This window comes from Dermacentor silvarum, chromosome 3 (assembly GCF_013339745.2).
Source record: "Dermacentor silvarum isolate Dsil-2018 chromosome 3, BIME_Dsil_1.4, whole genome shotgun sequence".
NCBI classification, from domain to species: Eukaryota; Metazoa; Arthropoda; class Arachnida; order Ixodida; family Ixodidae; genus Dermacentor; species Dermacentor silvarum.
In genome coordinates, this window is record NC_051156.1 from 44050542 (window position 1) to 44078266 (window position 27725).

At 46.7% G+C, this 27725-nt stretch overlaps 1 protein-coding gene across 1 annotated transcript in view; it reads right to left on the bottom strand.

Moving 5' to 3' along the window:
• LOC119445413 (fatty acid synthase) overlaps window positions 1-20698 on the bottom strand; it is a 244931-nt gene extending 224233 nt beyond the window's left edge. Inside the window, exons 1-3 of the mRNA XM_037709704.2 lie at window positions 20647-20698; window positions 20350-20488; window positions 1889-2215 (exon numbers count right to left, since the gene is read on the bottom strand). Coding sequence (XP_037565632.1) covers window positions 1889-2215; window positions 20350-20482 — 460 coding nt within the window. The 5' untranslated portion in view covers window positions 20483-20488; window positions 20647-20698. The remainder of the gene's footprint in view (window positions 1-1888; window positions 2216-20349; window positions 20489-20646) is intronic.
• Between the last annotated feature and the right edge of the window lie 7027 nt (window positions 20699-27725).

Sequence of the window (27725 nt, forward strand, 5' to 3'; positions counted from 1 at the left end):
TGTCCTCTTTTACAAGTCGCGCTTGCCGATAGGTGTACGTGCTTGCACTGGCGTCGATGTCGCACGACGTTAGAGCGGCGTTACCGGCACCTGACGCAGGCGCAGATGAGGCAAGTGAGGGTGGGCGACAGCGGTGTAGTTCATTGCTCTCTAGTGAGGCTGTGGTGATTCAGGCTGCAGTTTTGGGGCTCCAAGAGACTGCGCGATATTTTTGCGTGCGATTTCAAAACTCGGCACATCCAGGGGTGTGACCTTGGAAACATCTGTTGTGCTTTTTCCCGTAGGACTGTCCAGGCGGTCTCTCGTGGCCCGCCGGTGCTAAGTTCTTGGACCTCGTGCTTCGGCGCAATTATTTAGCGATCATATTGCCCGGTGCGCTTTACTAGCGTCTTCAAGATGGTCATGGCTTCCTAGAAAAATTACATGACGGTCTTCGGTAGAATGCCAGTTATTCCGGCGAAGAAGTCTTGCTTTATAACCCTCCTCAGGTAACAAACTTTCCTCTCTTCTTGCATGGCGGGGTGAGCATGAAGAAACAGGCGGGTCATCTCCTCAACGAAGATAGCGTCTTTTTCATTAAGTAGCTGCGTTCGACGTCTTATCAGGACTTCAGCTCTTTCGGCTCTTCGGCCCATCGACGTCTTCGGACTTCGGCTCGGAAAGGCCTGTAGAAAGCTGCTGCGAGACAGTTCCAATGGAGTTCGGGTCGACTCTCGATTATATAGTGACGTCCGATCAGTATAATCGCAAGAGAAATAGATATCTTGTATCTTGTAGCAGTTCCCGGTGTTGAATGCCCTGACCCTTTCGTAACTGTCCAACCAGGTTTGTTGGTTCTCAGTCGGTAATCAGGAGATAGTCAGTGTCTCCCAAGGTTGTTTGCAACAGGATAGGTGACAAAAGGGCTGTCATTGGCGCCATAGACTTAACCTTGACTTTCCTGGTCTTCTCAGGTAGAAATACGAAATGCGGCAACAATCCTTACAACCTGCAACTGGCTCAATTGTCCGTGCTTTCGTTAGCCTTTTCTTCACGGCCTGTGCTTTGCTGGGCTTTAAGGCTTGGAGGGGTTTAGCGGTACACAATAAACACCTCCACCAGATGTCACGTTGTACTGGTGGTAAAGAACCACACTGGCCACTACGGCGAGGCAGAAATGATCTATTGGGTGAACGTGTGCCGTGCAAGACAAGTACCATGGTAGTTGAACTTACTGGCGGCAATCGCAGAAATTTGATGCAAGCATGCCCTTCCGCCGTGCGATAATATGAACAGCTCCTTGAAGGTATAAGAGCTGTCAATGCAAAAACAAAAACAATGTACGCATAAACAATGTACGCGCGTGAATTTGCAGAAACTGGGTGGTGCAGCGGCACTGTCCAGCAACGTACATTCAACAACTTATTCAACATTGTCCTGCTTGCTACCTTTTACCAGGTTATTTCTTTTCGTGTTTCAAAGTTGCCGCGCAAAACACGAAAATCAATGTACAGTGAAGGCAGGCCCTCGCGGCTGCTAAGCACGAGGTCGGGGGATCGAATCCCTGCCACGGCGGCCGCATTCCGGTGGGGGCAAAATGCGAAAACATGCATGTACTTAAATTTAGGTGCACGTTAAATAACCCCAGGTGGTCAAAATTATTCCGGAGTCCCCCACTACGGCGTGCCTTATAATCAGATCATAGTTGTGGCACGTAAGCCCCATAATCTCGATAGGTTGCATTGGTGACCACAGACGAGTTACAAGGCGATGAAGTTCCTGTTCTCTGTTGCCACGAGCAAGCTGCCGCTTTAGCTTGTTTGCGAGAGCATTGTGCACCGGATTAGGGTTAAAACAGCGATCAAAAAGGCAATAGTAATGATTGCGAAAAGTGAAATATGACACGTACCATTGAAATCAAATGCGTAGGTAATGCGGTTGGCGAACATCGCTCGGTTGCTGCCGGCCAGCCCGTAGCCGTCTATTCTGTCCGCGTTCACGCTGAATGCTTCGTCGGATTCAGACGCGGTACAGCCTATGAAGACTCCCACATTGCGACCCCGCAGTGTCGCGGGATCATAGCCTGCGTCCACGATGGCCTCGTACGAGGTCTCCAGCAGGAGGCGAACTTGGGGGTCCATGAGGTGCGCCTGCTTCGGGTTGACACCGAACAGCTGGGCGTCGAAGCGGGTCAGGTCACGGATGGTGCCCATTCTTGCCGGTAATCCCAGAAATCCTTCCAATATAAACCGAATGGGAAAATTAGATGGGAATAGAGCTGCTAAGATGTGTAAGATATTGCTATTGCACTGTTAGCTGCTGTTTTGTCCATTTATATAGAGTAAAAGGTACGCCGGCCATATTGCGGCAACGCTGTAATTGCCAGGTCTCTCTTCCTGTGAGATATTCCATGTTATTACAATGTTTTTATTGTGCTGCCCATAAGAAGAAACTTGGGATAACTCAATTTCCTCGCTCCATCACGGAAACTTGCTTCCGGATGTTTATTAACAATCCAGCTATCACTCGCGTACCGGAAATCTAAGTTTTGATGCAAGCAGCACTACAAGGTACTGCTTACACCTATTAGGGTATTGTGTAAAAATAATCACGATAGTGCTAAAAAATAATAGAAAGATGGAGCTGATCACAAATCTGCTCAGTCTCCGTTTGGGCAGAAGGTTTTCTACAGAAGCTAATCTGTAAATTGGTTTGCTGAGAATTCTTTGAAAAATGCATACCAGGGACGAGTTCTGCGCGCAATAGTGGCTGTGCCTTCAAAGGAAATAAAAGCCGAGTCCCTGAAATAGAAGGAGGCACCTTATTTCGTGGCTGCGCTTACGTTGGGCACAAGGAGCGCTGTGTTAATGAATTTCTAAGTGAGCATGAAAACATGTTTCGAAGAAGTGCAGATTGACAGTAAGTTAACCACTGCCAAGATTTCGGATGCAGACTTCGCAGCTCGTCACGCCACAAGCTACAAAAAGAATTCAGCTGAATCAGTCGGATTAAGCGTATTGGCAGACAAATAGAAGAGATGTCGTAAGGTCGGGCTAAATTCAGGGGAACTAAGTTTCTAAAGCTGATAATTGTTTAATTTTTTAATGTATTGTCATGCCAAATCTTCTGAAAAATCTATTAGCGTCTTCGATGTTTTCCTTGCACACTTTCTAGAAAACTGCCTAGCCCGGCCAGTCTTTCTGCGCCTCACTTTGCGTGGCTTCAGTAATCATGTTTTCGTTTTTGTAAGTTTTTTGCTAAATGCTCCTTTAGCAGGAAAATCATTCTAAATGATATTGTGGGATCGATCTTCCACAACCTTCATAGTGAATTATGATCCAAAATATGCTGTCCACCAGAAAGTAGCTTTGTGCAGCTGTTACCAGGTGCATGACAGTTTATTCCTTCTACAATTTATTTGTGTAAACATCCCGGGGATTCACGTCGCATCATCGTGTTCCCGTGGCTATATATTAAAAAATAAAATATTACTGTGGGAGCTCATTATCTTGTCACGGTAAATTGTGGTATTCTCGCATGTGCAACGGTTACCATACGACTTGAAAAACGTCAAACTGTTTGTCCTCCATTCATAAACATAATGGGATCTGCCAAATTTGTAGTTTCTTTTTTTGATCGATTTTTGCTTTGTTATGACACATCCGAACACGCAGAGAAGCAATGAACAACGTGACCTTTTCCCATCAGATTTGCGCTGTAGCGCTCAGGCGGAAAAACATCATTTATCGCATGTGGGAGGTCATTGTAGTGGTTGCGTATGAAAAAAAAAGACGAGAGAAAGAAGACTTCATCAAACAATGTAGTACATTCGCAAGCGCATAGAATATCACAGCGTGTTGCAATTGATTATTTCGATATCGTGCAGTATCCTGCACATACAACAGGGCAGTTGACCTGCTGAGCATCGGCTAAAACATCCTTCGTACCCCGAGAATACAATCAGAACTGTCAGGCAGTCAGTAGTATACACTGAATACTAGCAGTAACTTTAGCGGATAATACGCAGCCCTCGTGTATTTTAGGGCTCAGTTAGTTACGATAGGTTTCATATGGGTACCTTTCATATGGTACTTCCAATGCGTTAAAATTAGGAGTGTCAAAAATGGAAAAAAGTGTTTGTGTATGAACTGCGGCAAGCCGGTCACGTGGTATTTATATATATATATATATATATATTGATAAGACGCGTTCAAGGTTAGATGCGCTTGGCGTTTTTATGAAGACCAGAAACAGGCAACGGCCAAGCGGAGCGAGAGCGAGCACCAACAACAAGAAACGTCTTCTTCTTCGTCCTCTGCTGGCGCCGGTATTTGTCACTACAATCACGCCCCGGCGAAAAAGGAGCCATCCTGGCGACCTATGGAACAGGCAGCACTGGTGGGTCGTAGTGCGGCTTCAGTCGGTCGACATGAACAGTTTCGCGTCCGCGACGCCGTTGGTCCGTAGATGGTTGAACGGGCTCAATGACGTAGTTGACCGGGGACGTCTGTCGTAGAACCCGGTAAGGGCCGTCATACTTTGAGATGAACTTTGTGGAAAGGCCGGGAGTAGACGAGGGAACGCGGAGCCATACCAGCGATCCAGGTGAATATGATGGAAAGGACAAGCCGGCGTCTCGACTATGTTGCTGGCTGGCCTGGTTTTGCGCGGTAAGAGAACGTGCGATCTGACGACATTCTTCGGCATAGGTGGCAGCTTCGGATAGAGTCGTAGATTCTGAAGCGTCGGGGCGATACAAAAGAATCGTGTCCATAAACGAGGAAGGTTCGCGACCATCAAGAAGAAAGAAAGGAGAGAATCTTGTGGTCGACTGAGTGGCGCTGTTGTAGGCATACGTAACAAAGGGAAGGATGCGGTCCCAGTTAGTGTGGTCAGCGGAAACGTACATAGCGAGCATGTCGCCGAGAGTGCGATTGAAGCGTTCAGTCATACCATTGGTTTGCGGATGACAGGCGCTCGTAGTTCTATGGACAATGTTGCATTCGCGGAGCAGGGCTTCTACAGCCTCGGAGAGGAATGAACGACCACGGTCACTCAGTAGCTCGCGAGGCGCACCATGTCGAAGAACAAGGTTGCGAAGGATGAACGAGCCGACTTCACGTGCTGTGGCCGCCGGAAGCGCTGAAGTTTCGGCGTAGCGCGTGAGGTGGTCCACGGCGACGATAACCCAGCGGTTGCCATCTGGGGTGTACGGTAGAGGGCCGTACAAGTCAATGCCGATACGGTCGAAAGGCCGGGAGGGACAAGGCAATGGTTGAAGCGGCCCTGTTATCTGGTTAGGTGGGCTCTTGCGGCGTTGACACTTGGAGCACGAGCGGACGTACTGCCGAACGAAGCGGTACATTCCGCGCCAGTAGTATCGAAGCCGTAGGCGTGCATACGTCTTTAGGACACTGGCATGGGCGCATTGAGGATCCGCATGAAAAGAGGCACAGATGTCAGAACGTAGATGGCGAGGAATCACTAGCAACCATTTACGGCCATCAGAGAGGTAGTTGCGGCGGTACAGGAGCCCTTCGCGGATGGCAAAGTGGCGAGCAGTGCGCCGAAGCGAGCGGTCGGTGGTGCGGGGTGATGGCTGAGATAAATACTCTAGAAGAGATGCAATCCAAGGATCCCGGCGTTGCTCGGATGGCATGTCGGCCAATGTAAGAGAGGAAGAATCATAGCTTGAGACAGACGCAGCACCAGACTCATCAGGCAGTGGTGAGCGCGAATGAGCGTCGGCATCCGAATGCTTACGGCCTGACCGGTAGACAACACGGATGTCATAGTCCTGGAGACGAAGCGCCCAACGAGCTAAGCGACTAGATGGGTCCTTTAATGACGACAGCCAGCACAGGGCGTGGTGATCAGTCACGACATCAAATGGACGGCCATATACGTAAGGTCTAAATTTGGTGATTGCCCAAACGATAGCAAGACATTCTTTTTCCGTGACCGAATAGTTCATTTCCGCTTTGGTGAGAGTGCGGCTGGCGTAAGAGACGACGTACTCTTCGAAGCCAGACTTACGCTGGGCTAGAATAGCGCCCAGGCCGACTCCACTAGCGTCTGTGTGGATTTCTGTTGGAGCGTCTGGGTCAAAGTGGCGTAGAATAGGTGGGGATATCAAAAGATGGCGTAAGGTGGCAAACGCGTCTTCGCAAGCTGTAGACCATGCCGAGATGCCTTGGCTGTTGGCAAGCAGCTGCGTTAAGGGGGCGATTATGGACGCAAAATTACGCACGAATCGGCGAAAGTACGAACACAGGCCTATAAAGCTACGGAGCTCCTTCAGCGTAGACGGCCTGGGGAACTCGGCGACGGCGCGAAGCTTTGCAGGGTCGGGAAGGACACCGTCCTTGCTGACAACATGACCTAAGATGGTAAGCTGGCGGGCGGCAAAGTGGCACTTCTTCAGGTTAAGCTGCAGTCCAGCGTCGGAAAGGCAAGTCAGGACGCTTGCGAGACGCTTTAGATGGGAGTCAAAGTCCTTGGAAAAGACTACGACGTCGTCCAGGTAGCACAGACATGTGTGCCATTTGAGGCCTCTAAGAATGTTATCCATGAGGCGTTCGAAGGTGGCAGGCGCATTACAAAGGCCGAATGGCATCACGTTAAACTCGTATAACCCGTCTGGGGTTACAAACGCTGTCTTCGGACGGTCAGTGTCATTCATAGGGACCTGCCAATACCCAGATCGAAGGTCCAAAGAGGAAAAGAACTCTGCTCCTTGTAAGCAGTCGAGAGCGTCGTCGATTCGGGGCAGCGGATAAACATCTTTTCGTGTGATTTTGTTAAGGCGCCTATAATCAACGCAAAATCGAATGCTACCGTCCTTTTTCTTTACCAGCACAACTGGGGAGGCCCAAGGGCTGTTCGAGGGTTGTATTACGCCACGATGAAGCATGTCGTTGACCTGTTCATCAATGACACGACGTTCAGCGTGAGAAACTCGGTATGGACGCTGGCGTAGGGGTGCATGAGTGCCGGTGTCAATGTGGTGAACGATGCAGGATGTGCGGCCCAAGGAAGATTGCTCATGATCGAACGACAGCCGAAAGCGATCGAGCAGTTCCAAGAGTTGGGTACGCTGGGCAGGTGGAAGTTCGGAATCAATTGACGGGAGGAAGGCTTCTAAGGAGGACGAATCGGCGGTGGTAACAGGAGTAATGCTGTCGACGTGAAGACTCATCGCGTCGTCAGGCAGTTGAGTGGAGTAGGCGGAATCAACATCGTCAAGCCGACCGATACATTCACCACGGAATAAGGTGGCTGGGGAAGAGGACCGATTCGTGACATAAATGGCGCTGCAAGAGTTTTCGACTGTGAGAACTGCAAAAGGAAGGAGGAAGTCTTTGCGAGAGGTGAAGGCTTCGGAGGGCGCAAACAGAGCGGTGGAAGAGGGAGCATAGTCGCAAGAAAGTGGCACAAGAACACAAGACAAAGGAGGTATATCAGTGTCCGCGGCGACGACCACTCGAGAAGGCGGCTTGTCAGATGCGGCGTCACACGTCGGCGACAACTCAAGTTCGGCACGCGCACAGTCAACAACGGCATGGTTAGCAGCAAGAAAGTCCCAACCCAAAATAACGTCGTGTGAACACGGTGAAAAAACGACGAATTCGACTACGTACAAAACGTCCTGAATGACAAGGCGAGCTGTGCATGCCAATGAAGGGTGAATGTGGTGCGCGGTTGCGGTACGCAGGGAGACGTCGGAAAGCGGAATCGTAATTTTTTTGAGCTTGCGGCACAGTTCTCCACTAAGAATAGACACAGCGGCTCCAGTATCGACAAGTGCTTGCACAGAAACACCTTCGATATTCACGGTGATTTCGTTCGCAGGTAGAAATCGAGGCCTTGAAGTTGTCGACACGAGCGCAGTTCTTGCCTCCGGAACTGCGAGGGCTAGTTTTCCGCTTGGACTGGTGGGGGGCGACGAACCATTGGGGAAAGTGAACGGCGACGTGGTGAGGGCGACCGACGTGGGCCGTAGTCACGTCGATTCGGTGAGCAGCTGTTCATCGTTGAGTGGGAGGAGATCGGGTGTGGTGGCTCAGAAGGAAAGTAGCCTTGATTTACTTCGCCCGCGCTAGTACGGATGTCACGACGACGACAGAAACGTGTGACATGGCCAGGTAGACAACAGAAATAGCAAATAGGCCTGTTGTCCTGGGTGCGCCAAGGATTAGTGGACGGCGGTGCGGGACGGCGAAAAGGAGGCGGGTTCGGGTGGACAGGCGCACACGCAGCGTAGAAGGTATTTGCTGGTCGAACAGGATCCGTGCGGAGTGGCATTGCTGGTGACTGGCGGCGTGCGACCTCAGCATAGGTGAGTGGAGCGGAAACAGGCGGATGCTGGTAGGTGGTTGGGAGAGCCTCAGAAATTTGCTCCTCTATGGCCTGTCGTAGCGTCGGAGCAAGCGCCTGCGCAGAGTCCGGGACGCAGGGAACAAGCGACAATTGTCGCGCCACTTCTTCTCGGACAAACTGCTGTATCTGCCGCATGAGCATTGTGGTGTCAGCAGAAACGGAGCCTACAGTTAACGCTGACATGTTGGCTGTGTCAGAGCTCGGGAGGCGTGTAGCAATGCGCTGTTTCCGCAACTCGTCGTAGCTCTGACAGTACTGAACCACGTCCGTGACAGTTTGGGGATTTTTGGCTATGAGCATGTGGAATGCGTCGTCCTCGATCCCCTTCATGATGTGTCTTATTTTATCGGCTTCGGACATCGCAGGGTTGATGCGACGGCAGATGTCCACAATATCCTCGATGTAGGACGTGAAGTTCTCGCCGGATTGTTGGGCGCGACCGCGTAAGCGCTGTTCTGCGCGGAGCTTGCGAACAGCGGGTCGGCCGATGACTTCCGCGAAGCTCGCTTTAAAGGCGGACCAGTTGGCAATATCAGCTTCGTGGTTGTGGAACCACAGCTCTGCTACGCCCGCCAGGTAGAAGTTGACGTAGCTGAGCTTGTCGCCGTCATTCCATTTATTGTGGGCGCTTACCCGCTCATATGAAGTGAGCCAGTCCTCGACGTCGTGCTCGTCGGTGCCGTTGAAAATGACAGGGTCTCGCTGTCGTGGTACGCCGGAGCAGGCGACCACCGGTGGTGCGGGAGCACCTTGCTGTGGCGCGTCGTCAGGCATTGCCGAGGCGGGGGGTAGAGTCCGGGTACGGAGTTCCAGGATGAAGAGGGAACCAGCACGCTCCACCAATTGATAAGACGCGTTCAAGGTTAGATGCGCTTGGCGTTTTTATGAAGACCAGAAACAGGCAACGGCCAAGCGGAGCGAGAGCGAGCACCAACAACAAGAAACGTCTTCTTCTTCGTCCTCTGCTGGCGCCGGTATTTGTCACTACAATATATATATATATATATATATATATATATATATATATATATATTGTTACGCGCGAAGGAGACCGTTTATCACCCTTACGGACGAAGGGGGCCGTTTATTGTAGGGCGCGAAGGTGAGCGCAAGAGCGGTCAGCTGGTTGATCAACTCAGCGTCGTCCTCTTCTCTTTCAACCCGGGACCGCAAGCACGTTCACCGGTCATCGTTCTTCTCACTCACGCGTGCGTGCAACATTCCTCTCGTCGCAGACGAAGCCCGCCGGGCGAGTCAATCCAGTTGCCTTGACGTGAACAATTTCAAGCGGGCGACATGGACTACTTGGGTCTTGGCAGCTCTTCTACCACTCGCTGTGAGGCGAGCTATGGTATAAGTGACTTCTGTGAGTCTGTTGGCATAACCCGCGTTTTCGTACAGAAGTCCACAGCCACACTAAATCACCAGGGCGATAGGTGACTGGACGGTGGCGAATGTCGTAGCGTGCTTTTGATCTGTCCTGCGATGCCAAAGTGCGTAAACGAGCAATAAGACGCGCCTCTTCGGCAAGGCAGAGGGTCTCGGCGACAGTGGGATTTTCGTGAGTACAGAAAGGGTAAAATTGTGTCGATCGTGTACCGGGATGGCCGTGCGTACAGCAGAAAGAAAGGGCTATAGCCGGTAGTCTCGTGCTTGGCGGTGTTGAACGCGTACGTGATAAAAGGCAGTACGTCATCCCAGTTCTTGTGGTCGGATGAAACATACATAGAGAGCATGTTTATAATTGTTCGGTTGGTGCGCTCCGTAAGGCCATTCGTTTGTGGATGGTATGGTGTCGAGTGACGCAAGTGGCATTCACACGAATGAAGCAGCTCCTCCACGACATCTGCTGTGAATTGTCGTCCATGGTCGCTGATGATTACGCGAGGCGGACCATGTCGCAGGATGACATACTGCAGCAGGAACGTTGCAACGTCAGTGGCATTTGCTGAGGGCACGGCCGCCGTCTCGCAGTAGCGTGTGAGGTAGTCGACGCAAACAATTATCCACCAATTTCCCTTGGCTGATTTCGGAAAAGGTCCCACGAAGTCAATGCCCACTTGTTGGAAAGGCGTGCTTGGAGGTGGGATTGGCTGCAGGAGACCAGCTGGAGCATTAGATGGACGTTTGTGGCGCTGACACTGCATGCAGCTGGCCACATACGTCTCAACAGACTGTCGCATCCCAGGCCAATAAAAGCGTTCCTGAATCCGGTAGAGCTCCTCGCCGAACCTAAATGGCCAGACGTAGGGTCATCGTGCATAGCACTCAGAATCGCCATGCGAAGACTCTCCGGCACGACTAGAAGAAAACGTGCGCCACTGCTGGAAAAGTTCTTCTTATATAGGAGTCCATCACGTACACAGAAATTGTTTGCTGTAGTAGAGGCGGTCGTAGCGGTGAAGAGAGGTGTTAATTTAGTGTCTTTTCGTTGTTCGGCTTTGAAACAGTCGAGGTCTGGAAAACTCGGCGATACAGAAGCCACAAGGTGATCGAAGCGCAGCGGCCGTAGAGTACAGCGCGGCCCCACAGTCTCAGATGACAACAATGTATATATATATATATATATATATATAGTTGGGCATAAGGAAATTGCGAACAACTTAAAAGTGCTCTCGTTAAACGGCAGTATCCATCAAACTTAATTGACGACGCCATATGCCGAGCAGACCAATTAAGTAGAGCCGATGTTCTTAGCAGTAATCGATTACCCGAAAGACGTACCAATACCAATCTTGTGCTAACATTCTCGGCATCAGCGCCAAAAGTTTCTTCTATATTGAAACGCCACCACAATATCCTTGCCCAAAGTGAACATCTTTCCGATATATTTCCCGAACCGCCTCGCGTCGTGTACCGACGGGGTAAAAACCTCCGCGATATGTTAACCTCCTCAAAATTAAATGAGCAGAATAAAACATCTGGCTGCGCCCCATGCAACAAAGCACGTTGCAAGGTGTGTATGCATATGCAAACCACCCAGAAAGCGATTAGCACATTTTCAGACTTTACCCTAAAAATTCGCGGATCCTTTAATTGCGACACCTCCAATGTAATATATATTCTTGAGTGCACTGTTTGCAGAAAACAGTATATTGGCCAAACAGAAACCTCGTTCCGAATACGCTTTAATAACCACAGATCGCATGCTAACACGCTTCCTAACCTACCATTATCAAAACATGTTCGCCTACCAGGGCATTCTTTCGAAAACCTCAGGGTTACTATACTTGAATCAGGCTTTCATTCCCATCACGATCGCGAAGTCCGCGAGTCTTACCTGATCTATAAATTTAACACCGTGTCATCTGGCATTAACGAAAGTACAGGCACACTAACTAGTGTTCCTACTAAGCATCCTTGACTTTAGCCGTGAATCCCGATGTCTGCCATTAAACGTAGCTTTCTTTAAAAACTACATTTTTTTCTCCTTATCATCATCATTTCATCATCATCATTCAGCCTGCTCAACTATGGCGGTTACTGAGCAGTGCGTATCACCTGCATTGTACTGTCGCATGGCGCTTTAGTACCCCCACAGGTTGTTGGCTAGTAAACTAACGATTCGTTCCTTTACTGTATGCCACGTGTGAGCCACATTTCCATGTTTGTTATTGATATCGAGTTGCTTGCATTGCAATGATCCCTGTGCTGTGTGCCACGTGGGCTGTATGCCACCCCTGCTGAGATTACATGATTAGTTACGGCCGGAACATGTCTGCATATAGTGTAATTGCGAATTGTATCTCTATTTTTTTCGTGCGATTTGATTATGCTGTGGCGAGTACTAAGTGAATGCCAAATCACTTACCGTATGATCAGCTTCGCCGCTGTTATCGCGAATTTTACGTTGCATTGTCATTATCATTATTGTGCACAACACAATCTTATGTATAGCGTGTATATAAGGAAACGCGATCGCATGTACTTGTTGCTTTGACGAAGGCTGGTCCACCAGCCGAAACGTTGCAAAATATACTGTGCTAATACAACGTACGTCGTCTTCTCTTTTCTTCAATTATATATATATATATATATATATATATATATATATATTGTGGACCTTTCCGCCGGAGACCGACCTTTGTCCCGACTTTCTGAAGTCTTGAGAAAGGTCGGCCTCTGGCCGAAAAGTCACTAATAAACACTTTCTTTTTGAATGAATGAATTAATGAGTTTATTTCTCCTGTTTACAACAGAAAGGAAGCAGAAGCTTAAGCCCATGTGGCCTGACAAAGGCTTCTGCTTTCGGTACGCAGGCCGTACGCAGCAACATGTATCATACAAACATACCAAAATCAACCGGAATGTCAGGAGACAGAATATTATTTTCGTGAAACAGAACATGTCTGAAAGAAATATGAAAAACTGACAGAATACTTAAAGTACGATACATTTTGTTTCAGACCAACTACAACCTGAAAACAAAAGAAACAAAAGACTGACAATTTATACTGCGGTTCTAATCAGACAAACTCAATATTGTTCAGAATGAGAAAAGTTTTGTATGATTTATTCGAACATTCCATAATTTCATCTTCAAAATCACGTAGGCGATTTAGTAGTGAAGGTGCCTGGTAACTGACTAGTTGTTTTCTGTAATTAGTTCTTATTTTTGGTGTTCTCATGTTATGTTGTCGAAGGCTGTAGTGCGAATTGGTGGGTACATTATGCATGTACTGTGATTTGTTTTGTTTAATATATTGCAGCAACTTTTAATAATACACCTGGTTTACCTTTAGCATAGAATGTTTTATAAAAAATGGTGTGGTTATAAAGTTTTGTACAAGGCCATAGTATCCCTCGAATGCACGTAAGACTCTTTTTTGCAGTACTATCAATTTATTATAACTTTTTTTCGAAGTAGTGCCCCAAATTAATATGCAGTAGGTTAATCAAGAATAAAAGAGTGCGTAGTACAATGAAATTTTCAACCATGGAGGGACCAGAGTACTAAGTCTGTATAAGCAACCAACAGTCTTGCTTGGTTCCATAGCAAGTTTGTCGATGTGCGTGTTCCAGGCCAAATCCTCTTGGAACCACACTCCGAGAAATGTTTGACATTGTACCTGCTCTATCAGCCTATCTTCAAAAAGAATAGCCGCATTGCAGTTACGTGGCTTATTAGTAGGAGCAAATATCAAATATTTTGTTCTAGAAGAATTCATTTGTAGCTTATTCTGTTGTAACCAGCAAGCGAGTTGCTTCAGATAATTAATCGTTAACTTTCACTTCGAGCTCTGTTATAGTGGTAGCTTTAAAGAATATGTTAGTATCATCTGCATACATAACTAATTCAGGAGACTCGGGGACGTCACACAGATCATTAATATATATTATAAACAAAAGAGGTCCAAGTATTGATCCTTGTGGAACACCGTTTATGATTTCAGCGTAAGATGAAACATCATTATTTATGCTGACATATTGATAGCGATTGGTTCAGTAATGTCGTAAAAGTTCTAATATGATACCTCGTACACCTTACTGTTCCAATTTGCTAATTAATAAGCTGTGGCATACAGAATCAAAGGCTTTCCGAAGGTCTACAAATAAACCTAATGTATACATTCTATTTTGAATATTTGTTATTATTTTATGTTTGATATTAAGAAGAGCTGCTTCGCAAGATTTATTTTTTTGGAATCCATACTGCATGTCACTGATTACATTATATTTACTGAAAAATGTTTGTAGTCTAACATTCAAGGCACTCTCGAACACCTTTGATAGAACAGGTAAAACAGATATCGGCCGGAAATTTGTCATTAAATGTTTATCACTTCCTCTGTAAATAGGACATACACGTGCTATTTTTAGACAATCAGGAAATTTGCCGCTTTCAAACATTATGTTTATGATGTGAACAATGACAGGTGCTGTTATGTCCGCAATATATTTAATTGGTACCGGTTTCACATCATCATACCCAGCAGAGACGTTGTTTTTTACTTTAAACAGTAGTTGCTCAACTTCATCAGGTGTGACAGGTGTTAGTATCACTGAGTTAGCAAGACTGAATCTGTTCACTATAGATGTGGCCATGGGTTCCCCCCTGTCGGGAAGCTGGGTACTGGAGACGAAATATTCATTCAGAGCAGCTGCTGCTTCTCTGCCTGTCAACACGCCAGTGGATGTCTTTATGTTTATCTCCGTGTTCTGTGTTTTCGTAGATGTTAAGTCTCTAACTTCATTCCAGACTTTCCTAGGGCCATTTTTTATTTTAGCAAATAACCGTTCGTAGTACTTAATTTTTGCTTGCTTAAATTCACCGGTGACCTTATTTCTGTCTTTTTTGAAATCGGTAAACAATTGCGCACTTCTGCATTTTATAAACAAGTGATACAGTTTGTTTTTTCTTGTTATCATTTTTAACAAAGCAGCATTTATCCAGGCTTTTCGTATTTTATTGCTCCTCTGATTGCACAATTTCAACGGAAACGCTTGGTCGTAGCACGTAATCATTTTGTGAAAGAACAATTCGTATGCGGCATTTGGATCTTGTTTTTCAAATACACATGACCAGTCTGTTGAAAGGATCAGAGCACGGAAATATTCTAATGCACTTGCGTGAAAACTACGTATCTGAGCTTTTTTTCCTCCTTCCCGCGTTTGGGCGCGTAAGGAATGAAACAAAATACAGGCAGATGATCACTTATCTCAGCGGATAACAGTTCCGCAAGGCAGTCAGTTGGGTGTACATTCGTTATACATATATCAAGCAAGGTAGCCGTTTGCGCCGTTATCCTCGTGGGTTCCGAGATTACGTTTGTGCACATGAACGAATTGATTGGGTCAGCAAACTGTCTGGATGATATGTCGTCCGACAACATATTTATATTTACTTCACCCATTATGATAAAGGGGGAGGACGAATGGCTCAGGAAATGTGGTACCTGTTCTAGGAAATCAAAGAACATCAGTTTGTTTCCCAACGGCGGGCGATACATAACCACAACTGTGACATATTCTAAGCGTACCATTACACATTCTACATCATTCGTTACAAGTGAAAATTCTGGAATTATCTCATGTACAAGGCACTGTTTACCATAGCCACGCCACCTCCTCTGCACTTTGTTCTTACTAACCCATGATATGTGTAATTGTCACAGTACGGGGGTTTATCATTCACAGTAAGCCATGTTTCACAATACAGTAGGATATCAAAATTGTGCGCGATTGACCCGAATAAGCAATTCAGTTTATCCTCATTGTTTTTTATGCTCCGAACGTTTAGGTGAAGCATATTTAGCAATTTATTGGTATGAGGCACTATTTTATTGAACGACTGGATATCATAATATGTGCAGTTCATACGATGAAACTAAATGTAAAAAAAGAGAAGTAAGCCATGGCGCTCACGTTGTCATCTTATCAACGTCTTCCATACTGGCGATTCGGACAGCTGGTGAGCTTTCGTCCTTGCGTACGAACACCTTGCCGCCAGCCGTCCATACGAACCGCCATCTCAATTCCTTCCTACTTTCTACTGTGGCACCAAGAAGTCGTTTGAAATACCGTTTGAGGTGTTCGTTTACGAACACCTTTGAAGACGATTGAAAGTCCAGTGCCTTTGTATCCATTCTGCTTTTTGTAAGCTTTCCTGACAAAGGCATTCCTCTTGGTTCTGCGAACAAACCGAACAATATTTGCTTCATCATGTCGAGCAGTGGGCACTCGGTGGCAGATGTCAATATCAGCCTCTGAGACCTCTTCCTTGATCAGCTCAGCAATTTGCCTCACAACGACTAGTGGTTCGCCTTCAAGTGGAATGCCCTTTATCTCAATGTTATTTGAACGTTGGTATTGTTACAGTTCCTCAGTTCTACGTGACAGCTTCGCATTCTCAGCGCGAAGATCCTGGTTTAGTTTTAGAACCTGCTGTATTTCTGCTTTCAGCTCAATGACCTCTTGAAACTTATCTTTTATGCTCCTCAAGTCTGCTCTGAGCTCCCGCCTCAAATCTTCAATGGCCTTAGCTTTTTTCGACATTGCACAACAAAGCGCGTGTTCATATGCGGATCCGTTTTTGAATATATATATATATATATATATATATATATATATATATATATATATACTGGTGGAGTGCACCGGACGGCCGTCTAGTGCGCTTAACTGGGCGCAGAGGCGGGACGTGCGCCAAGTGAGCCCCTGAACGTTTGCAATCTTATGCATGCGGTTTAAATCGTGGATCCGGGACCACAAAAAAGTGCTACGTAATGGTAAAGCATTTATCCCGCATTTGCCGCTAAATCATCACTGCATTTTCAGGCTGCCTATACACCTCATCCTTTCCTTTTGACGTCATCTTTCCGAGAAATAAAACAAGGCTTTCAAATACATTGTTCGCTACAATCAATTTAAGGTTTCGACTATGTTTCTACACTAAGAACTGTATCAAAATTACATTTGTGAATAAAAACGGCAACGTTTTCTTGCTTGTAGATAATACTACAAAAGTTTGCTTAAATGAGTTGAAATGAGGGTGCGGCTTCAACAACAATCATTTTAGCGAATTCGCGACCAGAGAAATTTGCGCTGCTTGCTACCCTTGCGATTAGGTTAAAATGGACAGTTTGGTCTATTTACGGACTCAATATAGCATCGATGGCAAAGTGAGGTGTACATGCAGTCAATTTATTGACGGATGCTGTGGTGACTGTTCCTAACATTGGAGTCCTCATTTTAATGAGGTTGGCCGAAGCGATGCAGGACTGCGTATATGACTGCTTGTGACGCTCGCAGGCTTTGTTTACTCTGACGAAGGGTGCGTGCTTCGGTGAAGGATTTCAACAAACTCGGGGTATTGCGGCCAGTTCATAACGGAAGTACGTTTTATTTGAAATTAGTATTTTTTTCGACACTTCACGCATTTTGAGGTATAGTTCTAATCACTTTCTTTGCGTACTTCACGCACCTACTGGGACTATCTATCTATCTATCTATTAATTATCTATGTAATCACCGTTTCCCCGCTAAAGTAGGTCACTGTGAAGTCCATGGTCGAATGGTTGAATCATCGAGCCGCTGTTCTGAGGGGAAACTTCAAAACCAACCGTTGGGACAACTTCAGTCAGTGGGGATATCGCATGTGTACCTGCGTGCCGTTCATTAATTAACCTCTTACACGCCGAGATAGGTCACTGGGGATGCGAAACTTGGAATGTGGCCTTGGGTATGTACCCCTATTCAATGTCCTTCTTTGGCTCCGTCTTCGACCACTCGGTATTTGCCATTGTGTATGCGCCGCTTTTCAATAAACATATTTGATGCCATTTAGCTCACTGGGTATGTGCTAGTACGTGTATGCCACTCTTCGATGAAACTGACGTCATTTTGCTCACTGGATATGTCCCACTGAGTATGCGCCTCCCTTCAATAACCATCTTTGAGGCCAACTTGGGTAACTGTGTGCCACTTAATATGTTACGCTTTTCGATGAACCTCTTTGAAACCAAATTCGGTAACTGTACGCCACTTAGTATGTGCCGCTCTCGAACGACAATAAATTATATAAAATCTTTCCCGCCGATTGGGCGCAATCGAACTCGCGTTTTATATGTTGAGCCTTTCTGAAGGCTACGCGAAATCTATTTTCAAACTTGTCTGATTGTTCAGCGCCGGCGGCGCGGAATGACGCAGCGGGATCAGTGGGGAAAGCGAGAGGGGAATCGGGCTGCATACACACGTTATACATAACGTGCCTCTGCGGCGGCAGTACTCTCTGTCGCTATATTGCTTCCATGTTGAGCGCTTTACCATTGACAGTCATCATACTATGTGTACTGCCGAATTTTTTCTGTATCTGACCTCCTTCACGCCAACTTGAGTCACTCGGTAGGTGCCATTAGGTATGTATGTGCCCCTGCTCCATGAAAAAATAAAAAAAGCCATTTTTAAAGCGAAGCTTTCTATCTCTCACTCATTCGGTTGTGAGCACCGAAAACGCACTGCAGGAAAGCCAACTTACACAATAGAACTATCTGCGCACACAATAGAACGGCGCACGAGATAGGTATCGTGGAACACTACAGTTTACATTCGCAGTTGTAACGATAAGAACAATGGGAACTGTAACCCCACGCAACCCAGACGAACTGTATATATCTGCATTGCATTACGTGCGTCACGCAATGAATTCCCGGCCCTCACCATGGGTAGGCCGCGGGTGCAGTACAGGGCAGAAGAAGCTTCCGTACGCGAACGTAAGTGCATGCGCGATCCTGCCCGTAAGGCCGATCTCGTGTATAGGCAACGGCAGAACCTGTGACCGTCTACCAGAGCGATCACAAGGCAATACTGTGCAAGTTTAGAGCCTTCGGTCAAAATGTGAATGTGCGCGTGTAATCAAGGAATACATGATATAAAATAAAGGCTATGATACTTAACGAAATGTGTCTTCATTCAACTTCAACTTTGCAAAAGTACTATCCTAAAGAAGCAATTAAATAACATATGCATCGCATCGGGTCGCTCAGCATTTCTTGGGTTCGTTGCGTGGTCGTTGGCTTTGGACTTTGAATTTGATTCAGTTTGATGAGAGAAAGCTTCGCGTTTAACCATATTTCTTTAGGAAAGGATCTTTGCTTTTTTTATGACTCAGCATGCTTGAAACATGGAAACAACACTGTTCAATAGCTGAACGGCAGGTATTCATTGCGTATATAAAGAATCCTATTTGCAATGAAGAACAGGCGTTGTACTTCTTTTAAACCTTATAGTGTGTCTTCACTAAATCAAAGGTGCAAGACTTGTACATTTAGTTAAGTGATATCAGTGGTAAACTTTATGAAATTATACAAATGCTCTTATTAATGTCGAAGGGCACATACAGCCTGATTGGTACTGTTTGTTTGATTTGCTAATTCAACGATGTCGTTGTTGCTAAGACACGGCCAGGCATCGAATCGCTTACAAATATCTAGAACCTACTCTGTCCAGTAGTTTTGGATGACATTATATCAGTGCCTTTATAACGAGAATTTATTATTCGCTAAAGATTTTGTTGTGCCCTACAACTTTGCTTGGACATTGAATGTTTGTAGTGTCTGTAGCATCGTTCCAATATCATCAGGATGATTTTGGCCATATGCTTGCAAATCACATGGGAGGTCACATATGTCACACACGGGAGGGCACCACACCAGTATAAATACTGGTATGGTGCCGCAGGTCGACGTAGTTTCCTGTCCTAACACTGGTTGTATAGCTGGGCACCATAGCAATAACCGCAATACAGTGCCTGGTCCCACGGTAGAACGTTATTCTTTCGGAATGTACAGCTCCAAAACTGTTTTTGAAATGCGCGTAAAATTTCAGCTGCGTGGATTTTCTTATGGGGTTCAATAGAAATGGCACTCAAGCAAGTCATTTTGTGGTGACTATTGTTGCTGCTGTACACCGCTTGACAACTTCTTTAGGAGACGCAGAAACGTAGTACATAACTAGACGCAGAAACTCACCTGGTGTTTTTAAAGGGATTTGGAACGCAGTACTTCTCTGAACTTGATAGCTCTTTAATAACATTAGCCCGCTGCTGCTCTCCATGAAATAAGTGACGCATATTTTCGCTGCATTTGTCAGCACAACCAAATTTGGTAATAAACCCACGCATAATAAATAGCCAAATCATGTTTCATATGCCGTGTTTACCGTCGTTAGTATCTCTACCAACCGTGATGTTTGGCGTTTTCTAACTTCTTCTGACTGAGGACGCTTCAAAGCTTCATACACTTTTTTGTACAACACCTGCCATATTTTGCTTGTTACCTTTGAACTCTTAGAGTAGCAATGAATCTATCAGCCAATAAATCGATGTCTTAAATATTCCAAGTTTCCTACAAATTAGTTAATTTGATGTTAAAGAACATCTTTCATGATTGCGGCCGCAAGAGGCACTCACTATCCTGGTATGAGATTTATTCTATTGCTGCATACACAATCAGTATCAGCTGTATTTTTTGCAACGCTCGCAGGCAGACATACCTCGAGGCCAACGAGCCTCATCGTCTGTAACGAAGTCGACATTCGCGTAGAGTTTTTCCTTGAACTCGCCCGGATCATCAGCTTGCGGGAAGTGTCCGGAGAAACCGCTTATCACAATATCGTCGTCTGTCATGTTTTCCTGAAAGCGAGAAAAATAGCAATGAAGTAATATTTATCATGTGCTTGCTGCGAAAGTTCGGTGGAAGGTTAAACGGCGATCTAAACGTTCAATTAAACGGCAATCTTCCGGCGATTTAACAACACGGTGCATTGAATTCGGAAAGCAAAGGTACAAACGCTGAATTGTACTGCAGCCTCTTCCACTGCTGTAGAGCGAGCGGCCGCAACAGCGAACTACATCCAGAGTCACTGCCAACACGACCCTTATACGTATAGCTGCGTGTGCAATTCCGGTACTCTCAAAATCAAAAGGAAAATATGACACTGACGTACGACAGGATCTCTGAGTTCCAGATGTGTGAGTTATAACGAAGCGTTTCAAAAGTAAAATCTGTAGTTAGAAAGCTGCAAGTATGAGCCTTGCATAGTTGAGCTAAATTGTCAAAGAGCGGACTTCAAATGGCTTTATTAGCATCCAGACGGCTCGCTAAAAGCACAAGCAATCCATTTGAAGGTAGCATTTTCAAAGATATGATTATTATTGTATGCAAAGCTTACTAGAACAACAGAGAAGTGAACTATTGAAGTACTTTTGACACGGCTATTATTAAATTGCAAAAAAAAAACTAATACGCTCCAACCTCACCAAATTCGAAAGTTCCATGTTATTGGGTATCATAAAAACATACGTGCTTCCATTCTTTATTAGAATAACAATATTTAATTATTAACTGAGCATGGTATGTAGACGGAATACTAGTTTTTACAAGTGTAGGTTATAGTATTGGTCTTCCTAATAGGTACCGGTTACATTGTCAATGGCGAAAAAAAACTCGGCACAACCATTCTAACTGCGGTGTTTCTCGAGATACATACACGTTAAGCGCCAAGTTAAGCTTTCGAAAGTCTATCGCAAAATTGTGTTAAAAAAGGCTGAAAACAATGGAAATGCTACTTTAACGTGAACACAATGTTTGCTAAACTTTACAGCGAGGCTGTACATGGATCGGTTCTCACCAAGAGTGCGTGTATCGGCAGGGTGTGTAGAAAAAGCCACGTAGATAAAATTGAATCAACTGTAGCCTGCTGCGTGCCGGCGGTGCTCCGTGGCTCCGGAGTGGATGGTGGAAGAATAAAACATCATTTTACTCACCAATGTCCGTGCCTCGTTTTCTTGCGACGTCGACATTGCTCAAGCGACGTAATCAGTAGTTGTACTTTGGTCTTGCTATGGCTAGGACGTGCGTAGTTCGTACTGAAGAAGAAGAATGTGCATGGAAAGAGCGCCTGTGTGAGCAACAGCGTGAATGGGCGCGAAGGTGACGGGAAGTCTCTATAGCCGAACGCGTGGCGCCCGAAGGAATCCGTTACGTCGGATAGCCGCTCTGTGACCGATGAAGAACAGCGTGCCCGTGAGGATCACCTTCGCGAACGGAAGCGGGAGTGGGCGCGAAAGCATAGGCAACCAATTGCAGTATATCACAGTGACCACAAAGTAATGGTTACCATGGTAACAAAGTAACGCGAAAATAAACGACGATAACAACAACGAAGTTATGTGTAGGTCTCTATTAGACTTTTGGTCTTTATTGAATCAATATAGCAATTAACCATATGCAACTCAATATAGTTGTCAAGAAGTAAAGCTTCGATGGTCTTCCATCTTCACATAGGGGAATAACTCTGAATTTTTTTTATGAAGCAATAAAATTTTTTCATTCACATTTTTATGTCAATACTACTAAAATCCTACTTTACCAATTAGCATAAAATAAATTTTTGGGGCCGAGAGAGTTTTATGAGTGATAGCAGCAATTGTATAAAGTTTTCCTGGTTTTGATTTAGGTCCCAATTTCAGTAATTCGTCACACTAAATTAGTCAAGACAATCTCAGCATACTGGCATGCCTATTGTCTTTTCTAGTTCAGGAATGTAATTGAAGCCACTGCGCATACTTCGTGATGACAAAGATGTGCCAGGCAACAAAGATTCAGTGAGCGGTCATCTTGGCATGCCCACGAAGTGCGACCTTACTTCCGCGAAGGTATTGGGCAATGTTGAAAAGGTACTATTGTGAGTTCACATAACAGCCTTCAAATAATGTCGTTGAATTCCGAGGTTTAACGTCCTGAAACTTTATTGTGTTCACGTCCCGGTTGAATGATACCTTGAAGAAGTTAGTTGCCGTGTATCACCGGTTGTACGAAAATAAAGCGAAATCCATAAAGCCAACGTATTATTGGACTAATGGCTATGACGTTGTGCTTGTAAATATGAGGCCGCGGGGTTAAATTCCGGCCACGGCGGCTGCATTTCTGTGGCTGCGAAAAGCAAAAAACGTCCGTGGACTGTTCATTAGATGCACGTTATAGAACCCCAGCAGGTCACAATTATTCTGGATGTACCAGCCATGGCGTGCCTTAAATCAGATTGTGGTTGTGGCACGCAAAGCCCAAGCATTTATTTCAATTCTTCATTGTCCAAATTTTGCCATAAGAAGAGTGTTACAAAAAAGGCGTAGTCACGAAGCTTGAAACGTTCGTTAGATGATCAGGCTTAGGGTTTGTGCCGCTGCAAAAGCGAATGCTGTATTCAACAGCAGGCAACACATACATGCAGGGAAGTGCCTTGCCATTTGAGGCTCGAGCTGGTTGCTTAAGGACAAAAACATACCGCAGCAAGTAGTCCCAATTAGAACATGTATGTCCGTATGCTGCAGGAACTGTCGGGCGACCACTGAGCTCATGGAATGTCAAGGGATTCACGCAACGAGACCAGCACGTAACGTACAACAAGCTACGTCCAAACGGCATGTGCAGCGCATACGGTGCTTGCTCTAAAAGCGGGGCTAAATATGAATTCCAAACTTTCTGCTCATGAAATGAATCAGGATTAGTGTGTTTTGCGCTTCGTTCTTTATTTGGCAAATATTTTGAAGCAGCTAATATTTCTGACTCAGTAATGTTCGTCAGTGTGGTCACTATCTGATTATTTTCTGCCTAATCACTCGCGGTTGTGCCCAGTTTCGTTAGATTTGTTCTTGCTGCGCACAAGACTTGAAAAGTAGCTGTTCTGCACATTATAATACTTTGTAGCAAAGATGTATTATCGCTAGTAACTGAATTACTCTCGTGGACCGTCACGAAACATTCAACTTCGACCATTCGTGAGCTATCGGTGTAGTCCGTCATTTATTGTGGGCATAAAGCAGACATTTATACAAGTGTGCGCCCATTCACTTATTCTTGACACATTGGTGAAAGAGTGGGCGTAAGTTTTCCTGCCATTTGGGACAGCTGTGTATAGATAACGTGCGCGAAACTTACTATGACAGGAAGCGGCGCTACTCCCTTTGTCATTGTTTAACGAGTGGTACTCACTCTTGCCGACGTTATGGGGATGAAGCCCTTTCTTTGAAGGTTAGCGATACAAGGCTAGCGGGTGAGCAAATTTCTGTATCCTCTAGGAAAGCCGTACATCACGAAGTGCCGGTAACACGTTCGGAAAGTTGCAGCAGCGGTCCGCGAACTTGGCCCCACATATACATATTCGTTATATTCCTTAATATGCCAGTCACTGTTTTAGCAGCCAATACTGCACGCGTCTTCAATCCACATGATTCAAACCAGCATGAATGAAGCACAGTGCCTTAGCGAAAATTCAGTTGCATTTCCGAAAGCTGATCGCACAGAAGCAAAGTAGAAGCAGTAATGCTTTTATTTTCGTGCGCTGTCGCTGAGGCAACGTATGGCGCGCCGCCGTAAGCGCCATCTCGTTTCTCTAGAACAAACTGCTCCGCGAAAAGGGTCAATATTTTTTTTTCTTTCCAGCGCGATCCGACCGCCATTCTCGGACCTGTGCGACGAAACTGCTGTACGCGCAAACGGATTAAACGTGTTAGGGACAAGAACTTCATTGTGATGGCGTGCTGCTGCGCCTTCAGTTGCCGCAACCGACAAGGCGAGGGCAAAAGGCTTTTTTTTTTTTTTTTGTTTACCATCCTGCGAGCGCAAAAGCTTGCTGCACACTTGGGAATGCGCTGTCTCCCATCGTCGCGTTGCTGATTCCAAAACGACATTATTAAGGCCAGTTACTTACTAAGCAAAATCTCGCCTTAAGAACTACTCCGCATGGCTCGAATGAAGCTTTCCGCGGATTTCTTCGGGTAGCGCGTTAGCTATCGTCTGCAACGGCAAGATCGACATGGGCGGCGCCACTATCGAGATCGCGCTGGCCGCGGCGAGCGGTGCCGTGGCACGGAGGAGGAGGAGAGTGGTTGGCGCAACTTCAGACATAGAGGGTTTTTAATATTGTGTAAGTAGTGGCGCCATCTATGTGCAGTCGGCAGCGCTCCATGTTTTATGCCAGGTATAAACTCGGGGGTAGTTTCTAGGGTCAGTTTTCGCGCTCGCGCGGTCCTTTAGTATGACTGGGCGTCTTCTGTGTGAAAAACGGTTCTCTGGCACGTACTGAAATGGGTTAAGTCAGCATGGCCGTAGTTGCTCTTGGCGTTCAGGCGGACGGAGCAGCCTGTGCGATGTGTGCGCGAAGTGTTAGGGCCTTGTTGCGAATGTCGATGGTCCGAGGGTCCACGAAGGTTCCATGTATGGTGCCGTGCCAGGTGCCGAGAGGAGGAGATATCCAGGGAGATTAGAAAACTGTTTTATATACACTGTACATGGTATATTACAAGATGGGCTCCATGATATTGGAGCCGTCTACGTGCTAACATCTTTGCATGTGGTAGCGTTTACATCTCCGAGCATTCTCCATGGTCGAGCGTGCTCTACATCGTCAAGCATGCTCTACATGGTCAAGCCTCTAGCGTCCCCACAACACTCAAGTCCCCTGTTTTATCCCTTTCGTTTCCCTCTTTCACTCGACGAGGGAACACACTGTAGTTCTTTTAGCCAATCAGCATCTTGGATCAGGTGGCCATATCCCGCACGTGATGTGTCGTCGTTTCCCGCCGGGCTCCACCTCCAATCTTGTTAGGTCGCCCCCGAACACAGGCAGCGGTTGACACCTTGGGAACCGAACGTTGATGTCGTTCCCCCGGGATTGCCAGACACGGGCCCCTTTCAAGATTCGCCTCGCCATAGCGGTCAGTTCGCGGAACCAGGTAGGGCGGTGGCTGTCTCGAAAGGCAGCAGTCGGCGTAGCGTCGTCGTGGTTCGGGCGGCGCTGGTAATTCACGGGAGCGCACCAAGGGGCGACGCTGCCGTTTAGCCACGCATGAGGTAGCCCGGAGACCAACTGCTAATCCCTCAGTCCCAGGTGACAATTCTCGGCCGCGAGAAAGGGCGCCAGGTTGGCGCGTCTGAGTCGGCGCCGGCCTCCTTTGTCCCGAAGGACTGCCAGACACAACAGCACCCCCGCCGCCAGATGATGCATCGGGAGGTCGAGTTGTTCCATGCAGCTCGGCCGGTTTGATGCCTGCTTCGCTCAAAGCCATGGGGCCGCTGCTTCCAGGAATGATGATCTTCCCGCCAAAGGCCTCTTCATAGGTGGGCTCTGACTGGGCTGCAGAAATGCAAGATGACAAGCTCCAAGGAGCGACCTTTGTCAGCCACACACAATGCTGCAAGCGCCACATCAAGCCACTCTCATCGCCAGACTTTACCAATTCCAAAAATCTGACAACCCCCTATCTAAAGAAAACCCTAAAACACAAGGTGCGCGTCGATCCGGACAAGTGCCAAGAAACTTGCGATGATGTGTCTTCGCAACCAGACACCAACTGGGCTTATGTAATAAAGCTAAGTAATTATGAATTAGAGCTTCCACAGATCAGGAAGGCGAAGGAAGAACTGGCCTACACTAATTCACATTCCGTAACACTTAGCACAAAAAGCTACATAATCCCTACCTAATACCGAAAATGCAAAATAAACAGATGGGCAAACTATTTACGACTTACTACAAACTCGTGCAAAAGCTCCGGTCATCGACTTGCGCAACCTGCGCGTGACCTTCTAAACTATTTGCAACCCTGACACTGTTTGCAATTCAATTCTTCATCTGTCGCCGCGTACACACTCCCATTTAAATAGTCGGTCTAACCTGAGCCGGAAAGGTCAACAACAAAAAACTGCGGCATTCCTTACGCCTGTCAAACTTTCAAAACTCAACTAATCTCCGGTAGACAGAATACAAAAGAAGAAAAACTTGGCACCCGTCTTCCTTGTTCACTTTATTCTCGGGCCCCCAAACGCACCCCTTACTTTCAAACGCACTCGAGGGGGTCGCGCGTTCCGGGGATTTCGCAAGGTGTTGTCGCGAATAAGGCAAAACCCACTAATTTGCCTGACACACCTTGTAGCTGCGACTTCCGAACAGCCGCTTCCAAGTACTGGGAGGGGGAGGCATTGACAGACCCGTGCGCTCACTGTCCCATTATCTGCTAGGCAGACCCTTTTCCTTTCCCCCGCGAGTGATCGGCCATTGTAACAGCCTACAGGATGCTTCCCTTTGTCCCTCTGCTTACAATGCGCTGTACGCGAGGCGGTTAGGCGACAGTTACCATCCCTCTGTCTACAGTGCACTTTACGCGTTGCGGTCAGGCGACGGTCACTACACCTGAGTCTTCGGAAAACTCTCCGTTTCACGACGTGTGTCATGCCGATCCCCGATCTTAGGAAACGCCTAAGCTTGGGGTTTACCCTCCGTTGCTTTTTCGCCGTCTCTGGCTGGATCGTGACCTTAGCGCATCTACTAATGTCGCCTTGGCGCTTCGCAAGTTTGACTCTAAGCGCCTCCACCGCGTTCGCCTTTCTCGTCCTGCGCTTACGCCTTTTTCGTTTGGCATGCTTCGCAGAGCCTGCGGCATCGGCACACGCACTTGAAATTTCGTTACCCTTTTGGGTTTCACAGTGCGACTGCCGTTCTAATAGAGCAGGACCAGATTTGACCTTTGAGCAAGTTAGCTCGTCATTAAGTCTATCTTCAGGTGGCCTAGCTCCATCACTGCCGTCGATAGCATGCAAAACTTCTCGCTGGCCTTCGAAGTCGGCCCTTGCTTCCGAAACAGCCTCGCTAAACGGCAAAACAAGTGCTTCTTCGCGCTTGTCACTGTTTCCGTCAACTACTGGCACCACAGCCCTCTCAGCGCTGTCTGAACTAGCTTTGTTGTTCTCATCCTGGCCCTCGCAGTCGGCCACGAATTCTAGGGCGGGAGAACCACCGCTCTCCTCGGTGACCGCATTCACCTCGCTTCCGGCTACTAACCCGTCTAACTCATCACTGCCCACAGCTGC